Source organism: Corapipo altera, unplaced genomic scaffold, assembly GCF_003945725.1.
Source record: "Corapipo altera isolate COAL_440 unplaced genomic scaffold, ASM394572v1 113, whole genome shotgun sequence".
Taxonomy (NCBI): domain Eukaryota; kingdom Metazoa; phylum Chordata; class Aves; order Passeriformes; family Pipridae; genus Corapipo; species Corapipo altera.
In genome coordinates, this window is record NW_020884895.1 from 1822575 (window position 1) to 1849258 (window position 26684).

Below are 26684 nucleotides of genomic sequence, written 5' to 3' on the forward strand. Positions count from 1 at the left end.
ACGGACCCCCGCCGCCGCCGCCGCCCTCACGAGGTGCGCGCCCACCGCGCTGGGCGCCCGATGGGGGCGGCACGGAGGGGCAGCGCACCCCGGGAGGGCCGCGGCGGCAGGGAAGGCGCGGAGGAGGGAGGTCCGTGGCCCTCCCCGTGCTGAGCGCAGTGGTAGAGTCCGCAGCTCAAATTCCGAGAATTGGGCTCTGTTGATTCTTAGAACTGGGGTTCTTAGAAGTGGTGATGCAAGGAGTTTCTAGGAAAGCCCGGAGACCAGGTGATTGCTGCTTCTATTGCCGCGGCCGATTTTACCCTTTAATTCTCTCGCTCGCTTTTTTTTTTTTTCTCTCCATTTTTTTTTCCCTCCTCTTTCCCTCCCTGCCCCGCTCCGACGCTTGGCGCGGAGCCGCCTCTATATATTTCTACCCATTTTTTTTTCTCTCCCTCCTCTTTCCTTCCCCCCCCTTTCCCGCTGCAGGTGCCCTTTATTTTATTATTATTATTATTATTGTCATCTCCTCAATTTAAAATTTTTTCCTTGTTTTATTTATTTATTTAATTCACACACACATCCCCCCTTTCTTTCCTTGCCCGCTGTCAGGGGAGAAAAAAATTAGGGAAATAGGGGTGCCTGCATGTTTCTAACGCTGAGAGCGTGTATAAGGGGAGGGGAGCGGGGGGGAGGTGGAGGTGTCTCCCCTCGCTGTCCTCTCCCGGGGATTATCGGTTATCTGGGATTATTGGCTTTCCCACACGCGTGACGGCCGGGTGGGGACGGGGGGGACGGTGGCGGCTCCTCTCTGCACCTGCAGCCGCCCCGCGGGCGCAGGACGGCGGCGAGCGCTGGCGGCCGCTGGGCTTGTGGCGTGACTCGGGGTCCGCTCTCAATGGCTGGATCCCTTGGTCGGGGTGTGTTATTTTTCTTTTCCTTTTTTTTTTTTCCCTTGTTTTTTTTTTTTTTTTTTTTTTTTTTTTTTTGTGGTGCGTGTTGTGTCGCTTTTGTCGTTTCGCCACCGCACGAAGCCGCCGCGGAGCGGAGCGGGGCTGGCGGCAGCGCTGGAGCTCGGCGGCACCGGCCACCGGCCTTTCCGCATCGTCCTCCCTCCCTCTCTATTTCTATTATTAAATCATTATTATTGTTATTCCCCTCCCCGGTGCAACCGCGAAAGGGCTGGTGCGTTTTGCAACCTGTGGCGGGGCTGCGCCGCGATCTGTCAAGCCCCGGGCTAAGAGCGGGCGGTGATGGAGAAGACTTGCGGCATTTCCCTGCCCGGGGAAGGGGGGAGCCCGCGGGGAGGCTCGGCCGCCGCCGGCTGCCGGCCCCGGAGCACGGCGGAGCGCCGGCCCGGGGCGGCGGAGAACCGCGCTCGCCTCGACGGGGCGTGCGGGGCGGGCGGCTGCCGGCTGGGGAACAAACGGCGATGCAGAACTCGGGAAGGGAGTAAAAGTGTGTGGAACGACTCTGAATATGACGAGGAGGGTTGAAAATAATAATAATAACGATGATGATGATAATAATAATAATAATAACAACAACAACACCCGCGGGGAGGAGAGGGAGTACCCTGCCGGGAGGAAGGCAGCCGGCGGGGCAAGCGGAGCGCGGCCGTGCGAGGGATGGGGTCCGTGGCGCGATGCGGGGGGAGCCCCCCGCTGCCCCCATCGCAGCCCTTCCCCTGTGTTTACTACCGCGGCGGACTTGGCGCGGAGACAGGCGCTCGTAAATCTGCCGCCGGCAGCGGCGGGGCTGGCCCCCGGCCACACGCTATTCCTGGAGCGAGCGGCGCGGGGAGCCGCGCAACCCCCGCCCCGCGCCGCTGCACCCCCCGCGCCCCCAAACCCGCCAAAAGCGGGCAAGGAAGGGAGAGGGCTGTTTGGTTTGGATTTTTGTTGTCGTTGTTGTTAGGTGCGTGTTCTTGTGTGCGTGTATGTGTTATTTTTTTGCACACGCACACACACACCCCCTTTAAAAATAAAGGGCAAAACAAAACCGAAAAAACCCAACTTTGTTATGAAAACTTTTCGTGGTCGGGCGGCAGCGACCTCTCCCGGCCGCCCCCCCCCCCCCCCGCCCCCCGATATCCTCCCCCCCCGCCTGTAGTTTGCAAAGTCACAGTATGAAATGTTATGAAATCGCCTCTTGGGAAGGAGGGAAACAGAAAGCGAGGCGTTTGTTTAGAAAAATCCACGGCGGCCTCTCAGATGTGCCTAAAAAGCTGCCTTTGACCCCCCTGTTGCATTTCCAGGGAAGAAGCAAATCTGGGCTTAAAATCATGAGTCAAAATCAACAAAAACAAACACGGCCCCGGTTAGTTTTTTCCACTGACTTCAGTAGGTGCAGGATCAGTGCAAAGGGAGTCTGGGGCCAGATGGATGAGGCTCAGTGAGAAGTGTTGCATTGGTCCGACATCTCTGTTTGGAGCCAAATTCATACCTGTGCCAGTGGACGTGTCAGCAGGGCTGGGTTTGGAACAGGCCATTATTTGATCTGGGGATGCTTATTGATTCCTCTCTCAAACTTTTAAATGCTTTAAAAATTATCGTTTGGGGCATTTTTTCAAGGGTTTAAAGGATGTAAGCTTTCGGAGCAAATACAGACTTCCTCCTGCATTCCTTGAGGGGGTTACAGTTCAAAAATTGCTTAAAATATTTTAGGGAAAAGCTCTCCTTATATATATGTGGGGGGGTGGAACCTGAGATTGTTATTTTTCTCCTAAGAGTAGGATCGCAGGTTTAAAAACTTGCATTATAAATGGCAAATGTTGCCCCATGAAACAAATCACCAAGCCATTAAAATATTCAAAGGGTGTCTAGCAATTTTCCAGGAGAATGGATAATTGCATTGTTCCAGTAAGAAAAGAGTTCATTTCTCAGCGTTCAGTTTTGACTGGCAAAACAGATCAAAGATCTCTTGAGATGCATTTAAATTCCAATTTTCAATCCTCCTCAGTTCTGACTGTCTGAGTCAATATTGGGAGAGGAAGTGGAGGTTAACTGGTTAGTTATTATTGTGAAGGAAGAAGTCAGAATGAGAAGTGATTCTTACAAATCCCACCCCAAAAAAAAAAAAAAAAAAAGGGGGGGGGGAAAAATCCGTCAAAAATCTTTGTGACACTTTTTAGACAACCCTGTTTGCAGCGCAGGGAGGATTCAGCCGGCTGTCGGATGAGACAAAAATAAACCTAGAGAAACATTAAGTTTTTCAAAACAAGGCTGGAAAAGCTCATAAAAATAATGTTGCTCAGACGCGTTTTAAGAGGAACAGAATTACATCGACAAAATTATATGTTTTCCAGGTTTGGTTGGGGTGTTTTATTTTCCAAGGGGAAAAATTGCTCCTGCAGCAAAGCGAACTGGTGCCATCTAGTGTCATTTCTCTCCGCTCCGCGCGGGACTGGCGGGGCCGGCAGCCTCGGGAGAGTGGGAACATGTTTATTAACTGCTTATTAAAAAAAAGAAAAAAATGCTTGCCAGCTAGGAGGAAGGTGGCGGAGGAAACTCTGGATGCCACTGAACTTACTTAAGGAGCCTAATTGGAAACAACCGAGTGCTTATTAAAGTCACTGACATTTCCATATGGAGTTCTCTCTGGGTCTAGTCATGAAATCACATGTGAAAATCTTTCCGAGTTGTGGTGCTAATCTGCCCTTGAATTTCTGCCTAATTTAGGATGTGTCGTAAATCTATGCTCTTTTTCTTTTCTTTTTCTTTTTTTTTTTTTATTTTTTTTATTTTGGTCAGTGAAAGCTTTCAGCCTTCAATGCCAGCAGTCCAATATTAATTTGTAAGAACAGTTTTTGGGTTTGGATTACTTTTTTTTTTTTCCATAGTAAACAGCAATGTTATCCTCAAAATTCCATTACAAGTACAGGTGGTAAAACTTTGTGAGACAGTCCCGTGTTGTAGGACTGTCCTCTCATTTTATGTGCATACCTTCTTAGAAAGTCTATAGATTAATAAAATGAAGATCTAACCAGTAGGTGCATTTCTCAGTGTGCAGCTTATCTACCTTCATATATTTATGGTGTTAAGGTTGAAGAGCCTTTTCATGCCTGTTTTAGTCTATGTGCTGTAATATCTGGGCTGTGAACTTCACTCAAAGAGCTTTTACTGGTTCAGTTGGAGCCTGAAATGTTGTTTTCAGGTTTCTGAGAAGTTCGTAAAATCTAAATTTGGTGAAAAGTTGCCTGTGTGCTCATAACCTCTTGTTTCATTTTATAGTAGCATGGGAGTCTATAAACGGGAGCCTTGTATGCCGAGTGCCTGTATTCTTCTCTAGATCTATTTTTAAACCATTCTTCTGTTTGGCAAAAAGTGACACTTGGTTTCCATGTTTACAGCAGGCATTGGCAAACCTCAGGAGTTCACAGTTTGCAGTTTGGTTAGATCAGTATCCAAAAGTCAGGATCTGACCAGTAAACTCCTTCAGACTGCAAATTTAGACTACAATTGTAGTCCTCCTTTTTTTTTTTTTTTTTTTTTTAAATCCTTGCTAGATCTTATGTGTTCTCATCACTGCAGGATGCTGGCAGCCGAAAGACACACACCCCTAAATCAGAGCAAGCAAGCATGTAGTCTTCAGGACTGCTTTAAAACCCCAGTAATCTCAGTGGAGCTTCACATCTAAATCGGAGGGAGAACTAAGGGCAGTGGGAGAGGGGTAGGAAATTTTTGGTCTATATTGTTTTCCTCTCTCTCTTTCTCCCGGTCAGTTGATGCCTTTGGGCTGTGCACTGCGTACCCACAAGGAATGTAGGACTCTTGTTTATGGAGGGGAAAGCTTGGGACAAGCGTGCTGTGGGACAGTGGGTCCTGAAGAAGGTGTCCTGTAGGACCAGGCACCCTCTAAAGTGGGCCTCCTTAAATCTGTTTAGTTAAATATAGGGGTGAGGGGATGTCTCTCCCCTGGCCAAGGCACTCCAATCTGTGTATGTGTCTCGTCCCATCCAGGCAGAATGCCAAAGCAGTTACTTACTGCCAAAATGAGCTGTACCACCCTGAGCCCCAGGAGAATAGGGAGGATTGGGCTGGTGCTGGCTGGTGATTTTCTGCCCTGGTGTGGGGTAGGAATGATGAGACTCCTCTTTGGAGCCCAGCGGGGCCAGGGATCTGGCTCAGCTGCTGGGGACACTGGGCTCCAGCTGCACCCCACTGTTGGGTCGGCATCTCGGTGCAGGGCTCAGTGTTGACAAGGCATGGAGTCTGTCTCCTGTTCTCTGGAGTAGCTCCCTCAATTTCAGCCGGGACGTGGTTCCTGCCTTCCCTTGAAAAATTAATGTGCCAAATTGCTTGGGGTCGTTTGAAATGCTGAGGAAGGCTGGAGTCCTCGCTTCCCAAGGGCACACGCTGCCTCTGCCTCACAGCCAGAGCTTGGCTCTGTAGAGGGCAGGGGAGTCCTTTTTAGTAGGAAAACATTGGAGGCAGTTTTAGCGTGCTTACCCCCTCCCTCCTCTGCATTTTCTTCTGCAAAGACCAAAACAATGTGGAGACTTGAGCCGGGCCAGCTTTCAAGAGCAATGCTTTAAACCCTCTTTTGAAGTACAAACTAAAGTTTCCTGCAGTGCTCGAGAAAATATGTGGTTTTCCTGGTTCCAAATGCTGATAATAAACCCGTCCAGATAATGTATTGCATTTCCTAGAAACATTTGTTTGCTGGCAGGAAATTGGATCAGATTGAGACCGCTCGATAGAGCGAGTGCAATGCACTCACGGAAAGGGTACGGTGGAAAATACAACAGGGCTTGCACTAGTGATGCTGCTTTTGATCTGTGCTGACGTTGTGCACTAGGACTTCTCTCGGTCTCCTCTTGGGTTATTATTAACCCAGCCACGTTTTGGCCTAGACACCAACCAGAAGCTACTAAATTAATAAAACTCTGCTGTGACAGCTAAAGGACGTTTAGTGCCCCCAAGATTGCATGGTATCAGGAAGGCTGAGCTGAGTGCTTGCACACCCCCAACCAAAAGCATCTTCTTCACCATGGCATATAGCACCCATGACTCCTGATGGTGGGGAGGGGAGGAAGCCACCCACACCCCACCCCGTTTTCTTGGTTGTCCCTCTGGTCCCTGTTCAGCAGAAACCAGGCATTCCTTGGCAGGGTGGAGAGGCAGCTGGCGCTGTGCCCTCGCAGAGGGGATGTTCTCATGGGGCTGGGACCCTACAGGGTGCGGGGACTGGAGAGGAGAGGGAGCAGGATGGAGCTTCCCCTGGGCGGGCAGTTTCGGCGCACTGTGTGGGATGAGGCTGTGGGGAAGGAAGACTTCACCCAACCACCCCTCCAAGGTGGTGTGAGTCGGCGCTGCAGGCTCTGGAGGGGTAGGAGATTGGGGCCCAGGGAAGGGGAGTGATTGGTGCCCTGCTCCTGGCTATGTGAATGGGGGTGGGAGAAGGGTTAAGACCACAGGGGATCCCCTATCCAAAGAAGGATAGGGGAGCAAGGAGTTCCCTGCTGTGTGCAGAGTGGAAGGAGGATAGATGAAAAGGAATTCCCTATAACTGGGAGAGTGGATGGATGGGGAGGCATGGTGGAAAGATTAATTGGGGAGGAAGTCCCTGTTTCTCCCCTTTGCCCCCGGGGTGAGGGAGCTGAGAGGGTCTCCCCTTTGTACGAGGTTGAACTGAAAGGGGTTCCCCTACACGAAGGTGCACCCTCCCCATACTCACTGAGCTGGCTGCAGGGAAGGCAGAGCCAGCCCTGGGCTCTTTTCCAGGAATGGGTTTTCTTGGGGAGGTGCCGACAGGGAAGGGCTGTTCCCTGAACCGCTGGGGCAGACCCATTGCCTTCCTGGAAGGCAGCAGCAGTGACAGTCCCATGAGACCACCCCTAAAATGGGCTCTTTGCCTAATCCAAACCGTCCTCTATGGGTACAGCAAACCCTGGCATGCAGCCTCGAGCACTGCTAGAGAGCCCACACCTACAAGGTACTGGGCAGGAAAACTGGAGGGGGGGCATGGGATGGTGCTCTGGCCCCAGCTGAGCCTGGGGGATCCTCATGGGTGTTGAGGGGGGTGTGGATGGCAAAATCCATACTTGGCTGCAGCGGTTTTTCCTGCTTCCTGTCAGATTTCTGCTCCTTTCTGTCCCTTTTTCTTCTGGTCTCTTGTCCATGCATCCTCCCCTGTTAGGGTACAGAGCTGGTGCTGTGCAGAGACTGGGAGGGGCAGGGTTAAGGCGACTCAGCACACCGAGGGGAAGGAAAGCCCCTTTCCCTTTGCATGCCCACATCCTGCAGCCGGGAGCTGCTTGGGATGCACCTGCCTGACTCCCGGGGCTTTGGGTGTTTCAGCAGCACTGCACTGGGAGGGGTAATTTGGGGGGGGGGCGCAGCTGTGCTGGGGGTTCCAGCTCTGTGAGAGAAGCTGGGTGTCTCTCCGGGCAGTGCTGCGGCTTCGCTGTGGGTAAGGGAATTTGGTGACAGCAGCAGCTTCTCACGTGATGCTCGCAGGTGCAGAGTTCGTCTCGCAGTTTGTAACTCTGTTGGTTTACAGATGGGTCACCTCATCATGTCTGTGATGCTGAGGTGGCTCCCCAGAGCCTGGGAGATTACAGCTGCCAATGTAGCCAAGGTTGGGATGCCACCCGGCTGCCCCAAATGTACGCATCTGCTCGTATGGATGCACGGGTGTGTGCTGGGCTCCTTGCAGAACAGCGTGAGTCCCTTGGCTTGCAACTGATGATAGTGAATGGCTGGCAGTGAGCATGTACAGAAAGGTCAGAGTCTGCAGTGTTTGGGAAATGAGTCACTTTTTGTATGTGTGTAAAGTTTTAAGCTGGCCAGGCTCACGGCGGCTCTGAAGATTTGCGTTTGATGGCTGGAATGAGGCTGTAAAACACCCGTCTGGGGTATGTGTGTGATACCTTGCCTTAAATCTCATCTCTTCGTCCTGATGTCTCTGGGGATATTAGGGGAGCTTGAGCTCCAGATCTGCGCATCTCCCACAAGGGAGAGGGAAGAAGACACTTGTCCTCACAGGGATGGATGGGCTTTCTGCAAGTGCTGGCAGTGTTAGAGTCTCCATTCAGTGTCTGGGGGTTGGTCCTCAAAGTAGTGTTATGAAGATCTTGGGATTTGTTTGTTCACTTATTTATTTGGCTTCTACCTGCTGGGGTGACTGCCTGAGGACTTTTTTTCTGCATTGGTGGCAGATCAATTGTCTTTGGTTTTAAGTAAATTTGGGAGGAATAGTATGAGTTCTGGAAGGCAGTTAACTCCTAGGTTTCCTTGTTGTTCTACCCCAGCTACATTGCCTGTGAAGCCAGTGGCTGGAAACACAGCTTGTGATTTTAGGGGAAGGCTTTTGCAGCAGCAAGAGGAAGACATTTCTTCTGGGTCCTCATCTGTCTCCACCACTGGCTTCCTATGCAGTCCTGGCCAAGTCACTTTGGTACTTGATACCTATATCCTCCCAAATCTGTTCAGCAGTCCCGTCTTAGGGCATTTGCACCAGCTGGGACATGTGGGTATTTTGACAAGGGCAGAAGGTGTTTTGGAGGACTATATTCAGGCTCTTTCCAGGCTTCTGAGCAGAGTGGCAGCAGATGTTTGTGTGCATGTCATACCTGTTAACAGGGTGCTGGGAAAATGGCATGGATCTTGAATGTGGCACTGGACAGGAATTCGGTCTTGGCACGAGAAGAGTTATCTCTGAAAGAAGTGGTGAGAAAATTCTCGCTTGACTTCCCTTCCCCACCTGCCTTTAAGTTCCTGAGTCATGGAAATGAAAATCTCCTTGGCATACGCCCATGGTTTGGCCTAGAGGGTGTGGAAGAAGCTATGATTGGATTCTCAAAGCCTGTGGTTGTGATAAGAACGTACTGTACCGGAAGAAACAAATGTTAACAAACCTTCTACTCTCCAGTAAGGTTATCTCTAGCTTTTATCCAACTGATACTCGAACAAAACAGCTGGTTTGTGTCCTGCCATGGCCAATTCATAATTACCAGCTAATGCGGCGTTTGTTTTCTTGTGCTTTATTTGTAGGTTTGAAAGAAACTTTTGGACTGTGAATTGAGGCATTGGGTATGTAAATTTAAATTTTGTGCTTTCCCTCCTAACCTCCCTCCCCCTTCCCTTTAACCATGTGGAATGAAATGTTTCATTAGACCCAGCTGGAATTTGTTTTCAGGAGAGCAGCTGCTCTGTAGAAAATACTGTACATTCATATGTTGCTGGGGAGGGAGGAGGAGTCAGGATTATGAGAGGAGGTTGATCATGGAGGAATTTCATACTGGAGGTGCACGTTCCAGCCCAAACTTCAGGCAGGGAGATATGGGTCATCTTGGGTGCTAGCTGGGAGGACACCTGAGATGGGACAACAGGGGTTGTGTTTGGGGAAGGCTTCAGGTTCCTCGACTAACCCAAGCCTTGCTCACTGAGAGAGACTGGGCTATGGTGTGGGTAGCAGCCCAGCAGGTTAGATGAGTTCTACTTCTCACCAGTCCGTTGGGAAACTGTGGACAGGTCTTCTCCAGAGTGGCCACCACTTGGGAGTAGGAAGGTAGTTTCCTGTGGGCGAGGGCTGTTGCTCCAGTATGGGCTGGATTTTTTCCAAATGTTGAAATCATTTAGCTTCAGTTGGGACCTTAAGGCTTGTTTTGAATTCTGTGGCTGAATTTACAGCCAGACATCAGACAGGTGAGGGGAATGGCTCCTGAGGAAGATCTGAGGGCTAGGAGCTGTGTTCAGACCTTCGTGGAGATGAACCTGAATGGGAGGAGTGGGCTGGGCCACCATGGGCGAGGCAGGGGGAAAGAGGAGACAGTGTGCTAATCCTCAGAAGGGTCTGTCCACCTTTGCTCACCAGCTTGCAGGGTGGGATGAGACATGCCAGGTCTCGCTGTCGGCCAGGGGACCTCACTAGGAACACTGGAAGGAGTGTGGTGTGGTGCAGGGCTGATTGCTTTGGGACCAAGGAGCTGGTGCTGCCCCTACAAGGGGCAGTTGGCCATCTGAGCCTGTCCCAGAGCACCAACTATCTCTTCACTGGGTTTAGAGTACTTGCCTGGCTGTTCCTCCATTCTCATCTTCGTTCTGTTTCTGTTCCAGGCAGACTCAAGATGGCCTCGCCGGCAGACAGCTGCATCCAGTTCACCCGCCACGCGAGCGATGTCCTTCTCAATCTCAACCGCCTTAGAAGCCGGGATATCCTGACTGATGTTGTCATCATTGTGAACCGGGAGCAGTTCAGAGCCCACAAAACAGTCCTGATGGCCTGCAGGTGAGAGCAGGGTCCTTCCCTGCCTCTTTCCTTGCTCCCTCAGCCTTTGGCTGTCAGCAGCACTGCTGCAGTCCTGAGAGGGCTCGTGGGTTTCACAGACAGGGAAGCAGAGGCAGAGAAGCAGAACTGAAAGGGGATGCCCAGAAATTTGTACCTGTAGTAGGATTAGAGCTGAGACCTTTTCCCTCCAGCACACTGCCCTCACTTCTCTCCTTCTATGCCCGCATCTGCCCACAGACAGCCCATGGAGGCAAACAGGAGTGCAGCAGATGTGAGGCACATCCCTGAGAGGGGAGGAGAGGGAGGGCTTAATGCTCACTGGGGTGAGAGAGTCCTCTGTGACTGAGGCATCCCCTGCCACTGCTATTTTTAGAGCTATTACTCCCTGGCTCTCAGACTGCTGCCTGCTCCCACCTTTGTTGATTTTTTTTTTTTTCAAAGCCTGATGGGGTCTGAAATCCCTTTGCAGCTCCTAGGATTGCTGGAATTGCTTCCTATTGAACACTAGTTAATATCCCACCATTTCCCAGTTGAATTATGGCAGATGCCTTCCAGGGTCTCTTGCTGACAAGGTATAAAAAACAAGCTTTGACTATTGAAACATCTGAAAAATGTTTTGCCAACATTTCCCTTTTTTTTAATTTTTCTGGTTTAAGAGCGAGCATGGCTGTCCCAAGAGACTTGTGAAAGAAATGAGTCACAGTGGGAAGGGGGTGGTGGTAAGAACAACAATGGAAAAAAAAAAAGGAAAGGGAGAATTTCTAAATGGAGGCAATGGGGAGTTGTTGAGCAGGTGAGATCTAAAAGCAGGCTGTTCCAGTTGGGAAAAGTGCAGTGCAGAAGACGCTTACTAAGCTGAGAAACCAAGCTTGATAATAAGGGGGAAGCTCAGGGAATTCTGTAATTGCCTCCTCCTCCCTTCCCATTCATGAACCCCTCTATGCTCAGGGATTTCAGACAAATTCTTTCTTCCTCTGAATTGTCATAACACTTCTATTCTCTACTGTCTCCTCTCTGCAGTGGCCTCTTCTACAGCATCTTCACTGACCAGCTGAAGTGCAACTTGAATGTCATCAACCTGGACCCTGAAATTAACCCTGAGGGGTTTTGCATCCTCTTGGACTTCATGTATACATCCCGCCTGAACTTGAGGGAGAACAATATCATGGCAGTGATGGCCACGGCGCTCTACCTGCAGATGGAACATGTAGTTGATACCTGCCGAAGGTTTGTGAAGTCTAGGTGAGTGCCATGGGTGAACTTTGGGGGTGTTTGGGTGGGCAGAGGAAGAACTAACAGTATCTGTAAATGTGCTCTTATGGGCTGAAAGTGACTGTGTCTCCCTCCTTCTTTTCCCTGATTCCAGTGAAGCAGAGATGGTGTCTGCTATGAAGACCCCAAGGGAAGAGTTTTTGGCTGGACGGATGCTGGGCCACCCAGAGGTGATGGCTTATCGGAGCAGAGATGTCTCAGAGAACGGCATGCCTCTCCAAAATGGATCCCTCTGCAATGGGAGGGCCTTTGCACCTGGCTTGATCAACAGTTTGTCTGGATCTCCCATTTCCTACCATGGATACAGCCCTCTCCCTCTAAATAGCTTCCTTGTGGATGATGAATTGCGGGAGATGAGGATGCCTCTTTCTGAACTTTCAAGGGCAGGTGCCTTCCCCAAGGAGAGGATCCTGCCATGTGACAGCTCCAGGACAATCCCCACCGAGTACGTAAGAACCATCACCGACATCTCTGCCAACATGTGCCACGCTACCATCTATGCTCCGAAAGAAGGTGCTGCTGAAGAAGCCAGGAGTGACATGCACTACAGCGTAGCCTCTGGCCCCAAACCTGTCATCCCTTCAGTCCGAAACAATCCCTATTTCCCTTGTGACAAAGTGGCCAAAGAGGAGGAGCGGACCTCTTCAGAGGATGAGATCAGCCAGCACTTTGAGCCCACCAACACCCCCCTGGACCGCAAGGGACTCATCAGCCCCCAGAGCCCACAGAAGTCAGATTGTCAGCCCAACTCACCGACTGAGTCCAGCAGCAGCAAGAATGCCCGTATCGGTCAGAACTCCAGCTCCCTTTTCACCAAGAGCCCCACAGACCCCAAAGCCTGCAACTGGAAGAAGTACAAGTTCATTGTCCTCAACTCTCTCAATCAGAACACCAAGCAAGACAGTACTGACCAGAACGAAATGGGGACCCTCTCTCCTCGCACCTACGTGCCCATGTCCACCTGCCAGCAGTCCATGGAGCCAGAGCATCTCAATGTGCAATCCCCTACCAAGATAAGCGTGAATGGAGAAGACTCTACTATCCCTCAAGCGAGCAGACTCAACAATATTGTTAACAGGTGAGAATATTTTTACACCCCCCCCTCTCCCCTGAGAAACTGGTATTCCTGAATTACTGAAGAGGGTTTGGAAGTTGTGAAATATCTGTAGCATTGGTATGGGAAGTCCAGTCCTGAGCGGATGGAAACCTGTGTATTTGGTGGAGTGCTGCTAGTGATATTGGCTGGGTACCTACTGTCCCCACTGTATTGGGGACTGGCAATGGATATGGGAATATTGAGTTGTGAATCCCTGGCTCTGGCAGCTCCAGATGATTTTTTTGGAGCCTGGATTTACCTACCCTGGTTTCCACCAGACTCCCTGTGCCTTGAGCTTTTGGCTGGCTGTAAGCATTGGAGTTGCCAAAGTATCAAGGAACCAAATCATCTGGACCTGAATGTTCCTAGAGAGCTTTGAGGTCATTTGGTGATGGGCACCTGAAGGATTGAGGCTCAAGGACCTCTTGTTGATCAGGGCTATGCTGTGCATCTCGCCACAGAGGTGTCCCTATAAAACATGTCTGTCCCTTGTGTCTGGAGGGGTGCAAATAAGGGTCCTGTAGCTCAAGCACAGCAAGAACCTTCTCAATATTGCTGTCCTTCCACAGGTCCCGGGATGGGTCCCCTCGGAGCAGTGAAGGGCAGTCCCCACTGTACATGCATTCGTCGAAGTGCAGCTCCTGTGGTTGCCAGTCCCCACAACATACTGAGATGTGCCTTCATACCCCTGGCTCAAACTTTGGAGAAGAGATGGGGGAAACCCAGTCTGAATACTCTGACTCCAGCTGCGGTGAGTCTTGCACCCCTGGTCATCTTCCTCAACCAGCAGTCAGGGGCTGTGCAGTCTAGAGGCCCATCGCCCAGTGCTCTGTGACCAAACAGGCAGGCAGACCTATCCTTATCCTGATGGATTTCACAGTGCTTTAAGTCCCCTCTTAACTCTCTGACCAGCTGTGTGCATGCATGTGGGGGACACATGCATATTGGAATTACTTCCTTCCTCCCTTTCCCCAGCACCATCCAGATACTTTGTGCAGGGAGTTAGTCACCTGCTGCAAACCTGGCAGCTAAGGACAGGAAACAAGTGCACCCCACCCCACCAGAACCACAGGAGAACAAGCTTTACAGATGTAATGACCCTAATGGGGATTGGGCAAGATGGCATGTCTCATGCATCTGTCATATATCTTTATTATCGGGAAGCCCAATGCACACATCTGGAGAAATGCAGATAATGAGGCTTGCAATCTTGTTGCAAAACCCCATAAGCCCAGAAACAGGTATCTGTTAACTCATCTGCCTGTAGCTCAGTGAGGGGGATTGCAGGATGGCCGCCTGTAGTGTGGGCAGAGATCCACAGAGAGAATCCCTCTGTGGTGACGCTCAAAGCTATACACGGTATTTAAGAGTTGGGCACCCTCCTACTGAAGGTACCTACCTTGTGATTTGGGTGATGATTGTCTTCCCATGCTCAAGGCAGACCTCTCTACATGTAAAGGTTTAAGACCTCTAAAGGTACTGGAGTTGCTCCAGAGCTGAGCATCCTTTGCAGGATGCCTGATAACTTGGGTGCTTTCATGGACCTCTCTGAAAGATGTCCAGGTGACATGCTGGCTTCCTGGAAGCAGCTTGTGTGGCACTAAAGGAGAGAGAGAGCTCGTGATGCCTTTGCTCGTTCAAACCATGCACGTTGTTGGTGTGTGCACAAGAAGGTCAGGAGGTGACAGCACAGTGCAAGCACCACTGACTGCGAACATCTGCACTTGGCTGCTTGTTCCAACACTTGCCCTGGCGGCCCCTCCCCTCCATCCGAAATCCATCCCGTGGCCCATCAGAGAGGTGACCCATGCATTGCCCATCTCATTGCTCTCCTCTCTGCCCTCCCAGAGAATGGAGCCTTCTTCTGCAATGAGTGTGACTGCCGGTTCTCCGAGGAGGCCTCTCTCAAGAGACACTCTCTGCAAGTCCACAGTGACAAGCCCTACAAGTGTGACCGCTGCCAGGCCTCCTTTCGCTACAAGGGGAACCTCGCCAGCCACAAAACCGTCCACACGGGTACAGTGTTTGCCATGGGGACAACTTACTGGGGAGGCTGTGTGTTGGTGGGTGGGCAGGCATTTATGGCTGGGTTTGTCCCAGGGTGCAGCATCCTCTGTGTCACCAGCGTTCCTGATGGGAAGAGCAAGGTGCTTTTCTCAGCACTGCCAGGGAGCCCTTGGACATAGTGCCAAACCTGGGAATGGGGGAGATACCTGCCCTGCGGTAGGGATGGAGCTCAAGCTTCTTGCTGTAAAGCAGTGGGCACCACTGTTTCTAAAGGTGTCTCACAAAATGAATGACTAGGAGCAGATGTGTGGCCTCCAGGTAACTTTGTGGCAAACTTAAGCAAAAAAAAATTTAAAATAGTCAAAAGAACATTTAGGGAGAAGTCTCAGATTTATTTTTACATCCTAGAAATCCAGGTCATATCTAGCTTGGCATAAACTCTGCTGATGGGAAAATCTGTGAATGAATGGACTCTGTGAATCAGCACAATGAAAGCTGAGAAAGGAAGGGGATATTAAGGGTTTAGTCCTTTGCTGACAAACCCAAGGCTTATTTTATTTCATGCTTTTATTAATGCTGTACTTGTCAACAGCCAGTTCACTAGCTGGGGAAGGGAAATCTGGGCTGACAACTCAGTACTGCTGCACTAAATTAGACCTAAATTCCTGCAGTCTCAGCTGAGCTCCAGGAGCGCTGCACAGGTGGATGAGACAACACAAGTGCCAGGGCAGGGTTTGAGGGTGCTTACTGACAGCTGTAGGGAGATGTAGGTGCCAGCCACTATCCCATGGCCAGGAGCAATGATGCTGTTAATCCTTGCTGGCAGAGTTGCCTGACTTTGTCTTGCCCTGAAGGCTGCAGCTCCCAATCCGAAAAAGAAAGGTCTCCTGAGCTCACCCTGCTCTGGAGACACCACAAGCTGTCCTAACCAATGCTGCTTGTCCACAGCCATCTCCAAAAGGGACAGGAGTCAGGGCTCGTGCTTCATGCCATGGAGTCCAGCACCTGAAGGGACTTAGCTCTGGGGAGCACTATGGATGCTGGGTGCTGAGCATACCTCTACTTAAGCCCTCACCCTTTCTTTTGGGCTCTGCAGGAGAAAAGCCGTACCGCTGCAACATCTGCGGGGCACAGTTCAACCGACCAGCCAACCTGAAAACCCACACACGCATCCACTCTGGAGAGAAACCCTACAAGTGTGAGACTTGCGGGGCCAGATTTGTCCAGGTGCGTGTGGCCTCTGGGATCTGTAGTTCTGGGGAGGTGGGATGTGGCTGGATCTTCTGCCCAAGACTGGTGATGCCTCATGGCAGGGAGGAGGCTGATAGTGACCCAGCTCACTACCTTGGGCAGCTCTTCCCATGGTGTTGTGGGGTAAGTTTGGACCTTAAGGTCCATGGGGGCCAGTTTGGCTTAGTAGGAAGCCTGACTGCTGGTTGTAGCTACTCTGCTCCATTTGCTCTTAAGGACTGGAGATACCAGACCTCAGATACATGTGGCCCTGATTGCCAGCTAGAACCTTATAGACTAAAGAAAGACGTTTGGACAGAACTCCCATTCCCATGGGGATGCCCTTGATCCCTGGTGCTGTCCTGACCCAGAACTGGTCTCTCCAGGTGGCCCACCTCCGTGCTCACGTGCTCATCCATACCGGGGAGAAGCCATATCCCTGCGAGATCTGTGGCACACGCTTCCGGCACCTGCAGACCCTCAAAAGTCACCTTCGAATCCACACAGGAGAGAAACCGTATCATGTGAGTGGCCCTGCTTTTTTGGGGGGGGAGGGGAATCTCAGCTAGGACAAGGGGAGGATGCTGCCAAACCTGGGGCTCTGGGAAGGCAGGAGGGCATTCACATGGGCTGGTTGCAGCACCCCAGTGCCCTTCACCAGCCTCATGAGGCCCCAGGCCAAGGTCACATCCCTGCTCCTCGTGCCCCATCTCCTTCTCGTGCATTAGCTGATGCCGATATGGTATTTTGTCAGGAGTGGCTGTGTTGGAAACACTGACATGCTGCAGCCCAGGCTGGGTGCATCTTAGCTGCTCTTTTCTTCCACCCCATCTGGAAGAAGGTCACACTTCTTCAAATAGCTGTGGCTTAAATTACAGCTGCCTGCAGTGTGCAGGGTTGGGGGAAAGGAGCAGACAGCCTGGCCTGAGCTCCCCTTTGCTGGTGATAACCTGCACCCAGTGAGCAGCCTGCCAGGCCTTGCTTGCAGCCCTGTGGGCTCCCAGTTATTTGCTGGGCCTTTCCTTGCTTTCACCATCTGCTGGGGAGGGAATCAAAGCAGTGATTATCATCTAAACATCCCTCTGGAGCCATCCAGCTGGGCAGGGGTCAAAAGCAGCTCCTGAAATAGCCCTGTAGTTGGCTTGATCATCAAGATATGGAGCTTGGCTCTGTGTCCATGAAAGCCAGGGTCTTCTCTCAAGGGACTTTGGCCTTTGTTCACCTCATAAACCTATATATGCTGCTGAAAGCCTGGGTGCTGTCAGGTGCTGCTCCTCCCACCATGTTCCCACTTTTCCCCTTGTCCAGCATTCTGGGTGCAGCATTCTGGGATCACTGGTGGGGGGACAGGCATTTGGTGTGGACCCCTTGCCCCGAAGGGAAGGACGTGTCCCCTGCTGTCACGTTTCACACCCTCTACCTTTGCCTCTTTCCCCGCAGTGTGAGAAGTGCAACCTGCATTTCCGCCACAAAAGCCAGCTGCGGCTCCACCTCCGGCAGAAGCACGGGGCCATCACCAACACCAAGGTGCAGTACCGCATCTCGGCGAGCGAGGTGCCTCCGGAGCTCCCCAAGGCCTGCTGAAGGCACAGGATTTCCCAGGAGGAGGTCGTCTTGGGGGGCCAGAGCGGGAGGAGCTGTCCAAAGGATACTTGCAACACTTTAAAAGGAAAAAAAAAAAAAAAAGAAAGGAAAAAAAAATTTGTCACATGATGGAGTGCCTCTAAACCCATAGTACAGATAGGTGGAAAAACATTAGAAATTAAAAAAAAAAAAAAATTACAAATACACGGGTTTTATTTTTCCCAGTTATGTGAAACAAAAGGAAAAAATAAAATTATTCAGATCTTACTGTATATAAAACATTAAAAAAATAAAAATAGTCATTTTAAATGTCTGTGCAGTGGAGTGTTGATAAACTCTGGAGTCTAACCTTCACAGCCTTTGCCGTTTGAAGATGAGGAATGTAATGTTGATTTATGGGAACAGATTTTTTTCTTTTGTATGCAAAATGTGTGTTCTTTTAAAGAGAAAGTATGCTATTAAAGAGAGGGCTTTAACTTTTTTAACCAAAGGTGAAGGAATCTATGGCAGAGTTGTAAATATATATAGATATAAATATATAAATATATATATAAAATAAATATATATAGACCTTTAAAAAAGCTATATTAAAAATATATAAAATGCATTAAAGGCTCAGTTGGACTCTGCAGGCAGAAGCCACTCTGAGAATCTTTATTATGATAGAGCACTTAAGGAGATATTTTAAAGTATTGCATCTGTACAAGTAAGAAAATATTTTGTCTAAATGCATCAGTGTATTTGTATTTTTTTGCAAGTGAAGGTTTACAATTTACAAAAAAGTGTGTATTAAACCAACAAAGCTGCAGAAGGAATTTAAAATAATAATAAAGTGTAATTTTTTTGTTCTAGTTCTCAGTCTGTATATATGTAAAATGTGGTTTCGCACGGTGCCTTTCTTTTCAATGGAAGTTTTCAATGTATGGACTATATTGAGCTCAGTTTCTTCAAGGTACAGCCTGATGTTGCAAAAGGAGATTTGGTAGAACTCTCTAGTGGGGGAATGTTTTATTTTTTTTTGGTTTTGGATTTTTTTTTTTTGTCTTATTTTACATGCTTGTGTTATAAACAATCTCGGGAGACAGGGTTTGGGCTGTGTCTAAACTGCATTAATGCGTTCTGTAAAATATAGCTGTACAAATAAAAAAATAAAATGAAGAAAAGTGATGTATGATGGAGTGAGAGGTCTGTTCTTGCCTGTCCTTCTCCCTGAGCAGCTTGAAGACTGGCTGGTCCCCTGGGAAGGGACTGAGCATCCCGAGCCCTGGAGTGAGTTCTTGGCTTGGTGCAGCTTTGGTGCTGCGTTGCAGGCAGGACATTGTTCCAGCATTGAGTGAAGATGGTCTCTGGTATAAGGTCTGAGCAAGACAAGACTCAAGCTTGCTGCTCTGCATCCTCATGGGGACTGTGCTACCTCCTTGGTACTTTCTGCATTGGCACCAAGTAGCCAGCAGAAACTGTGCAGACCCTGGGAAAGACCTTTGCTGACCAGCCCAGGGCCAGTTACAGATGGCTGAGTAGTTATTTATATTTCCTGGAAACCAATGCACTTGCCAGAATTGCTCAGGGATGATGACTGCCTGCTGCTCCTCTCTCTTTCCAGTGCCTGGGATGGTGGGGGGCTGCTGTTCTGCCTGCCTTGTGGAGCAGGGTCTGTAACACTCCCCCAGGAACTCACTGGCTGATAGCATCTCTGGGCTTCCAGCCATTGTATGCTGGCTTTGGGCCAGACATGAGAAAGCCCAGCTTGAGGGAGTCCCTCGCTCGCCCTCAGTAGGAAAGGAGCTGCTTTGCTCCATTTGCATGCCTGTGCAGAGCTGGGTGAAGCCACAGAGCAACCAGGCCTTGTTCTCTGTGCAGACAACCCAGAAGCCCTGTGCTGGTGAGGGATTGCAAGTTTCAGAAAAGCAAAGAGCCTCATGCAAAAAGTTTCTCTGAATTATACAGGCAAGACTGGCTGGAGCCAGTGTGTGGAACCCAGCCACAGCTCAGCATGGCCTGGGGTGGGGTCTGAGCTGCATAGGGCTGGCTTCATTTTTAGTTTCATTAATTCGTGGATAATTTTGGTGCAGGGCTAGGGTGATTATTTACAATGGAGGGACTTGGAAGCACCAGCAGGAAGGGAAGGGCCTGGCTGTTTTCAGGGTCAGGAGAGGCTGCAGTAGGGAGAAGCTAGAGATGAAGAGGAGGATGAGTTTTTCAACACACCATGGGACAGAGGTGGACATGAGACAACCAACTCCTAAAGGACTGTCTTGCTTAACATAGCCTCTGGATCGGACAGGCTGCTGACTTGGATAGAGTGGCTGGTCATCATATTTGTGAGCTTGCTACTTTTGGGTCTACTTGGTCTTTTTTATCATGGACATCTTTGAGCTCTTTCTTTAGGTTCTCATCTAAAGGCAAAGCAATTGCCTTCTCCTGTTTGCCTCTAAATAAACATGTTGCTTCAGGCAGAAAATTAAAATCCCTCTACTCTGCTCTTGTGAGACCCCACCTGCAGGTCCCTTGTGTTCATCCAGCTCTGCTGCCCCCACACAGAATGAAAGACATTGACCTGTTGGAATGAATCCAGAGGAGAGACACTTAAGCTGATCACAGGGCTGGAATACCTCTCCTGTGAAGACGGGCTGAGAGAGTTGGGGCTGTTCAGCCTGGAGAAGAGGAGACTCCAGGGAGACCTTATGGCACCTTCCGGTATTTAAAGGGTGCCCACAAGAGAGCTGGAGAGGGACTTTTCACAATGACATGTAGTGATAGCACAAGGGGAAAATGGCCTTAAGCTGAAGGAGGGTGGATTTAGCTTAGCTATTAGGTAGAAATTCTATTCTGTAAGGGTAGTGAGACACTGGAACAGGTTGCCAGAGAAGCTGTGGATGCTTCATCCCTGGAAGTGTTCAAGACCACTCTGGATGAGGCTTTGAGTAACCTGGACTGGTGGAAGGTATCTCTGCCCCATGGCAAGGAGTTGGAACCAGATGATCTTTAATGTGCCTTCCAAACTAAAACATTCCATGATTTTATGACCCCCAGCTCCTCTGGCTTGTCTCCCAGTAGACCAGTTCTGCTGGCACATCAAGAGCCCCCCAAAAAGGCAAGGGCTGAGCACTGAGCTGGAGCCAGCCTCTCCCTCCTGCTGTTCGATTTGGCCAGGCAGGATGGCTACCTGGCAGCCTGCAGCAAGCGCCTGCCTGCTCTGGGGCAGGCTTTTCATGGAGTGAGGTCTTCCCAAGCACCCTTCTGGGCAGGAGCCTATTGCTCACCCCACAGGCAGAGCCCAGCACAAGCCCTCACCAGGTTATTTGTGTTAGACAAAGGGTGGTGGAAAAATGACCACAAATGGGGCATTACCTAAGCATTGAGAACAGCAAAACTTGCTTTCCCGCCTTGCTCCCTCTCTTGCTTCCTCTCTCCACCTCTCCCTGGTGGGGTTTTTAATGTTTAGTAAAGCTGGCTGTCCTCACGATGGGGTTTTGACACACATACTGCTCTCATTTGACACACATACTTATATTTCTCCCCTCTCTGTCAGGAGCTGCTTGCCTTTGAGCTCACTACCTCTCTGGTTACCACAGTTGTCACTTCTGGAAGTGGCTGGGCTGGGCTGACAGCCCCGCTTGCCCCAGACAAGCAGCTGCGTAGCCACGACCTCTATTTCCCATTGACTTGGTCAGCTGCATTTGCAAAATAAATACTGTATTTTCCTGGACCATAGTTTCCTCCTCGTGACAGATTTTAGGTTTTTTTTAAACAGTGATGTCATGGCTTTTCCATGCAGTTCAGCTGAAGCGATAGCAATCTGTGGGGTCAAAGACCTGGAGGTATCTGACACAGATGGTGTGTGGAGAGCCAAGGGAGCCATCACATCCACAACTGCCCTACACCTGTTTTATGCCTGCTTTATACCCACAAACATCAAACAGCTCAGCCCTGCCCATGTCAGTACTGCTGGGTTGTTTGCCCTTGGAAAAACCAGCTCCAGAGACAGGGTCCTGACAGCCCTTAGAGGGGAGGTCGTCACCAAATCCATGAAATAGCTGGCTGCCAGAAAGGCCCAGAAGGGAAATGGGGATTCAAACTTCAGGGGACTGAGCAGGGCTCAAGGAGGGGATGCTTTATTTCTTTTGGCAGCGTTGATGGATGAGCCCCCTGAGACTAGCTCAGCTGCCTAGAGTCTGGTGGTGATAATGCCAGGGTTGTGGGTTCAGTCCCTGTATGGGCCATATACTTAAGAGTTGGAATTGATCTTTGTGGGCCCCTTCCAACTTCTGTGACTCTGTGACCCCCCGGGGCCGCGGCCAGGGCCTGGGACGGGTCGTTCCACTGCATTCTGCCGAGTCTCCACAGGAGGGCAGTGGAAGACGGAGTTTAAGCAAAGAGACCCGGAATTACGGAATTATTTGGATTGGAAGGGACCTTAAAGATCATTCAGTTAGAACCCTCTGTCGCAGGGACACCTTTCACTAGATCAGTTTCCTCAAAGGCTCATCCAGCCTGGCCTTGAACACTTCCAGCGATGGAGTATCCACAGCTTCTCTGGGCAACATATTCTAGTGTATTGCCACTTTTACAGTAAAGAACATCTTCCCAGTATCTAATCTAAATTAACCCTTTTTCAGTTTAAATCCATTCCCCTTTATTCTATCACTACGTGTCCTTGTAAAAAAGTCCCTCTCCAACTTTCTGTAATCCCTTTTAGTTACTGGAAGGTGCCCTAAGTTCTCACCAGAGCCTTCTCTTCTTCGGGCTGAACAGAGCCAGTGTTTATAGAAGACAGCTATATTCAGAGATAAAGCAGATTCCAGTGTTATTTCTGGATTTCATGATTTTGTGTGCTCACCCATCTTTACCCATCATCTCTTGCCTTAAGCTTCTAACTCCTTACAGCACAGGCAGCACCTGTCTGTGCAGTCCCTGACAGCCCCACCACGACTCCTGGAAGCCACTGCAGTAGTACAGGTAAATACCCCAGTATTTAACTCTTAGATCAGCCTGTTCAACTCTGCTTCTGAACGTGTTTGTGCTGATTGTTTCCTTGTCTTTGCCTTTCTGCTTCCCTTCTCCTTCTCCTTTCCCCTTTCCCTCTCTCAGCCCTACAGGCACCATGGAAGTATCCTAGGTGCCTGAGACTGGGAATGAATCTCACGTAGCAGCATCAGAAATCCTGAATACAGCTTGGGCTCTTAGGCAGACACATTTCAAAAATTAGATAGTAGCATCTCTCCTCTGTGAACCTCCACAGCCTAACTCCCCTCTCTCTTTGCTACCTGGAGCAGAAATCCCAGAGGCCTGCAATTAATGGAGAGTCAAATTCTTTTCAATTTGTGCTCCCAAGTATTATTGTAAAAACAGAAACCTCTCAGGTTGTTGCAAGTCCCTGTACAATACCAACATCGCTGCTCTAAGCACTGCCCGTTCCAGGGACACATGGTACACAGTGTGAGTCTCTCTCCCTTACTGAGCTCTTGTTTTTCATTATTGCTCAGTCATGACTCTTCCTCCACTCATCTGTATCTCCTGGGGCAGCATCACCCCTAAGCAAGTAGGAACCTCTCTATTAGGTTTTCAGCAAGCTGATAGAGCTGTGGGGCTGTTGCAGCTTCAGCATTGCCCTGCCTCACCAGCTGCATGTCCAGAGCCAGAATGAGGCATGTCATTGCCCTGGATCCCAGATCACAGCTCAGCTCTACCAGTTAAAGTGCTAGAATATAAGGAAAACAGGTTTTCCCTACTGGCAAGATAGTGATCTGTGACAAAACTGTCCTGCTTGTGAAGCTGAACTGAGAGAGTGTGGAGAGCATTTTGAAGGTGATAGCGAGGGAGGTGAGGTTTGATGGGAGCCAGGCTGGTGGCTGCAGTGACAGCAGAGGGCACGCTTTGCTGGTACAGTGCTGAGCACACAGCCTGTGCACACAGTCCAGGGCATTGCTGGACTACTCTGGACCTGTGGAGCAAGCTGGAAACATGGGGGCAAGGAATCAGTCACAGGAATTCAATGCAATTTAAGCATCTGCAAAACCACATTCCCCGCAGTACTGTGGCAGAAAGAAAGGAACAGAACTGCTTTCACCACAGCCAAGTGGATGATGGATTTATCTGGCTGGGGAATGAATGTACAAAAATTCAGAGCACACTGGTCCCACAGAGCATCTGGGGGAGAGGGAACCAATAAGTCAATCTGCAGCAGAGTCATAAAACATCTGAAGGTCTGCCCTTACCCCTTCCCCAGGAGTCCTTTGTGGGAGACAATCTGAAGTCGTATGGACCAGATGGACTTCCCTTTTCCACTACCTCATTGCCGGTTCCTTCAGGTCAGCACAAGGTGGTTTTCTGAGTCAAAGCTTGTGGTATTTTTCTTCTGGATTTTCTTTGAAATGGAACATAAAAACTTTTCAAATGGAGAACATTGGAGTGATTCTCGAAATCACTATCTGAGAACTTTGGTCCATTCAGCATTCTATCCATCAACTCAGATATGATGGGAGTTCAATTTCTCTTCTTTAAACAGACTGAGATGTTTCTGAAGGAACATTAACACCAAAGTCTTGTCTCTGGTCCTGCCTCCACCAGCCTCATAATCTCAGCCAAATCCCAAAAACAGGGAAAAACAGTCGAGGTGGATGTCAGAGCTTTCTGATTCTGCTCCTGTTCAAGAGCCAAGTAAAGCGCAGGAAGAGCCTGGTAAAGCACAGGATCAGAGAGTAGAAAACAAGCACACCCTTGCTTCCCTCAGCCGAGCTTCTGAAATTCAGTGGGACAAACCCAAGACATTTCCCTGTAGTAATATTTTCCCTTTTGCTAAAGGACACCAGTGTAATTCCCCCAGCCTCCTCAGACAGATGGGGGAACAGGGGGACAGCCACCCAGCTCCAGTGCTGCATGGAGGAGTGGAGTAATAGCCAACCTGGTCTTCCAAATCTTGTTCCCTTGTGACTGGAAGAGCCCTAGTAGCCAGTGAACATCAAAGCCCAGTGTGACCATGTGTGTTTGCTTAGAACTAGACTGTAGGGAGCATAACAACTCCAGTAACATTGCTCCTAGCCCAAAGATCTGTTGGGCATTATTGCTCTGCTGCAGGATGCCCTGCACTGCCAGATGGCCAGGGAGGGTTGGTAGGGCAGGGCAGGGGTGGATAGATGCAAAAATGAAAAACAAAGTGTGGGTGAAGACGGACTAGGAAGCAACAGCTCTGGGCTGAAAGTCTTTAGTCGGGCTGATCTCATGGACACAGAGGTGCAGCATGTAGCAGGAGAAGAATGGGGTTGTGAGCAGTCTGGGGTTGGGCAGGACATCAAGAATGACCTCTCAAAACCCCTTAAATACTCAAGTTTGATATCTTCCCCCATTTTATGACAGCATGACCATACCAACTTCCTAAAACCATCCCTGCCAGCCTGCCTGGAACCCACCCATCTCAGATTAAGCTATGCAACTCTGCAAAATCCCATTAAATGTGTCTGAGTCCTGATGTCCACACACAAAATTGTCAAGAAACAATAAAAATGGAGAGCTTACCAAGGAGGTTGTTCCTGCACTGTGCCAACTCCTACAGTTCTCATCTCCATGTTAGTGTACAGATGGGTTCTGAGGGTGTTGAAACGTAGCACAGTTTTCCATCCTGTGCAGCAGTCCAAGGCTGCACTCCAGCCCATTGCAATGCCCTGGGAAATACAGATGCTGAACTGATCCCTGTGGCACATCAGGGTAGATCCATAGCTGTGGCAGCCTAAGGAGCTGGTAGCCATTCCTTCCCCCACAGGAGTGACAGGAGATCCCAGTGCCCCCGTGCCTTTGAGGTGACAAGCTGAATGACAAAAGCAACGCCAGGTTGGACAGTTGCCTGCTGTTTGGAGTGGCAAGGGGTCATTAGGTAACAGTTTCCAGTAGCCACAAGGGCATCTGAAATAACCCAATGCTGCCTCCCATTTCCATTTCTGCTCCTCTCCAATATTGAACCCAAAAAGACTGCATTGACATGGGCTGTGGGAGCTGGGATGATCTGGTGGGGAGTTAGAGCCTTTACCAGAGCTGATTCAGGCTTGCATTGCAGTGTGGAACAGATGGGTTGTGCTGTGCCAAGGAGGAGAGCCTGGGGGCTACAAAAGAAGTCTATTCCCAGCACAAAAAAAAAAAAAATAAAAACAATGGGGAGAGTTCAGCTTACTGCTACTGGCACATTTGGGAAAAGTGGGAAAATTACTGTTGCTGGCAGAAACCTTTCCTAGGAAACCTCTCTGCAAGGCAGGCAAGAGGGCCAGGATAGGTTTGATGCTCTGGCATCTGCTGCCTTGGCCATTTGCCATAACCAGGACTGGTTCTACTACTTTGACTGCAGGAGGAGAGAGATGCTGGTCCAGCTGCTAACACGGGGACATGGTGGAGAGAAAAGCTCTGGGACTCATGGCCCTTGGGGATAATCTGCTCTTTTTTTGTCCAAATCACTCCCCTTAGCCTTGGCAGGAGCCTGTGTCCTGTGCCCGAAGCAAGAGAATGCGTCTGAACCAGAGCAAGGGCTGATTCTTCTCTACCCATTTCCCCAGAGCAAGACCAGTGCTAGAAGACAGTGTCCTAGGAGTGCAGAGCTTGGCCTTGTAGAGTCAGGCAGCCGTGGAAAAACTGGCTGTAAAAGCAGCACAGGTAAACCCAATACTCAGGGTCTCCTGGGATACAAATGAAGGCTTATTCTCTCATGGTTCTCATTAATTTTGCTCCTCGATTTGGGAAGGATGCAGAGGATGAAGGCTATGTGTGGCTGCAGATGTGTGCACAAAGGAAGGGAGGCATCATCCAGGGAGGGCAGTGGCAGTCCAGCCCAGAGTTCTGCCTGGTCTGGAACCAGCAACCAGCACCAATTCCTCTTGTCTGACTGTAAAGCAGAGAAGGAACACCTTGGTTTATACTTCATGCTCCCAGGTCAGCCTCAGCAAACCCAGCCAGTGACACCAGGGTTGAAGGAAGAGCAGGGGACACACATTAATTCAGCGTGAAACAAAATGTCATTTTGGAGATTTCTGAAGATCTTTGTGCAGCACCTAAATTCTTGCCCCCACAAGTCTTTGACTTTCCTCAGCTGGAAATTGAGATGGGAGAAATCCTGATATTCCTTTTTTAGTTAGCAGCAGAACCCCTTTCTTGCACATCCTCCTTCTCCTCCTGCCAGTTGGGGGGTTTGAAGCAGCTTTTCCCGGTGTGGGCACCAGTCAGCTAAAGGGGAAAAGTTGGAGGAGTGGGGGAGACTGGCCATCCCAGCGGGACAGGTGCATCCCTCACGGGACCAGCAGGT

The 26684-nt window shown here is 49.9% G+C and overlaps 1 protein-coding gene across 5 annotated transcripts; it reads left to right on the forward strand.

Annotated features, from left to right (window-relative positions):
* The first annotated feature begins 172 nt into the window (after window positions 1–172).
* On the forward strand, window positions 173–18572 carry BCL6 (BCL6, transcription repressor). 5 transcript variants are annotated; one of them, XM_027647270.1, is made up of 10 exons: window positions 173–267; window positions 8976–9014; window positions 10041–10212; window positions 11233–11454; window positions 11579–12562; window positions 13150–13331; window positions 14429–14596; window positions 15684–15814; window positions 16204–16341; window positions 17258–18572. In XM_027647270.1, the coding sequence occupies exons 3-10, from the start codon at window positions 10052–10054 to the stop codon at window positions 17399–17401; spliced, it is 2130 nt and encodes a 709-aa protein (XP_027503071.1). In that variant the 5' UTR covers window positions 173–267; window positions 8976–9014; window positions 10041–10051; the 3' UTR covers window positions 17402–18572. The 5 variants fall into 5 exon arrangements, with proteins under 5 accessions (XP_027503071.1, XP_027503075.1, XP_027503074.1 ...); XM_027647274.1 differs by having other exon boundaries at window positions 180–267; window positions 10045–10212; window positions 17258–18568; XM_027647273.1 differs by lacking the exon at window positions 173–267 and adding an exon at window positions 7587–7673 and having other exon boundaries at window positions 17258–18568.
* Window positions 18573–26684: the final 8112 nt, after the last annotated feature.

Bases quoted from the DNA above. Each gene is read 5' to 3' on its own strand.
- BCL6 (XM_027647270.1), top strand. From the start codon at position 10,052: ATGGCCTCGCCGGCAGACAGCTGCATCCAGTTCACCCGCCACGCGAGC. The intron at 10,213-11,232 runs GTGAGAGCAGGG...TCCTCTCTGCAG, and splicing joins ACAGTCCTGATGGCCTGCAG to TGGCCTCTTCTACAGCATCT. The intron at 13,332-14,428 runs GTGAGTCTTGCA...CTGCCCTCCCAG, and splicing joins ATACTCTGACTCCAGCTGCG to AGAATGGAGCCTTCTTCTGC.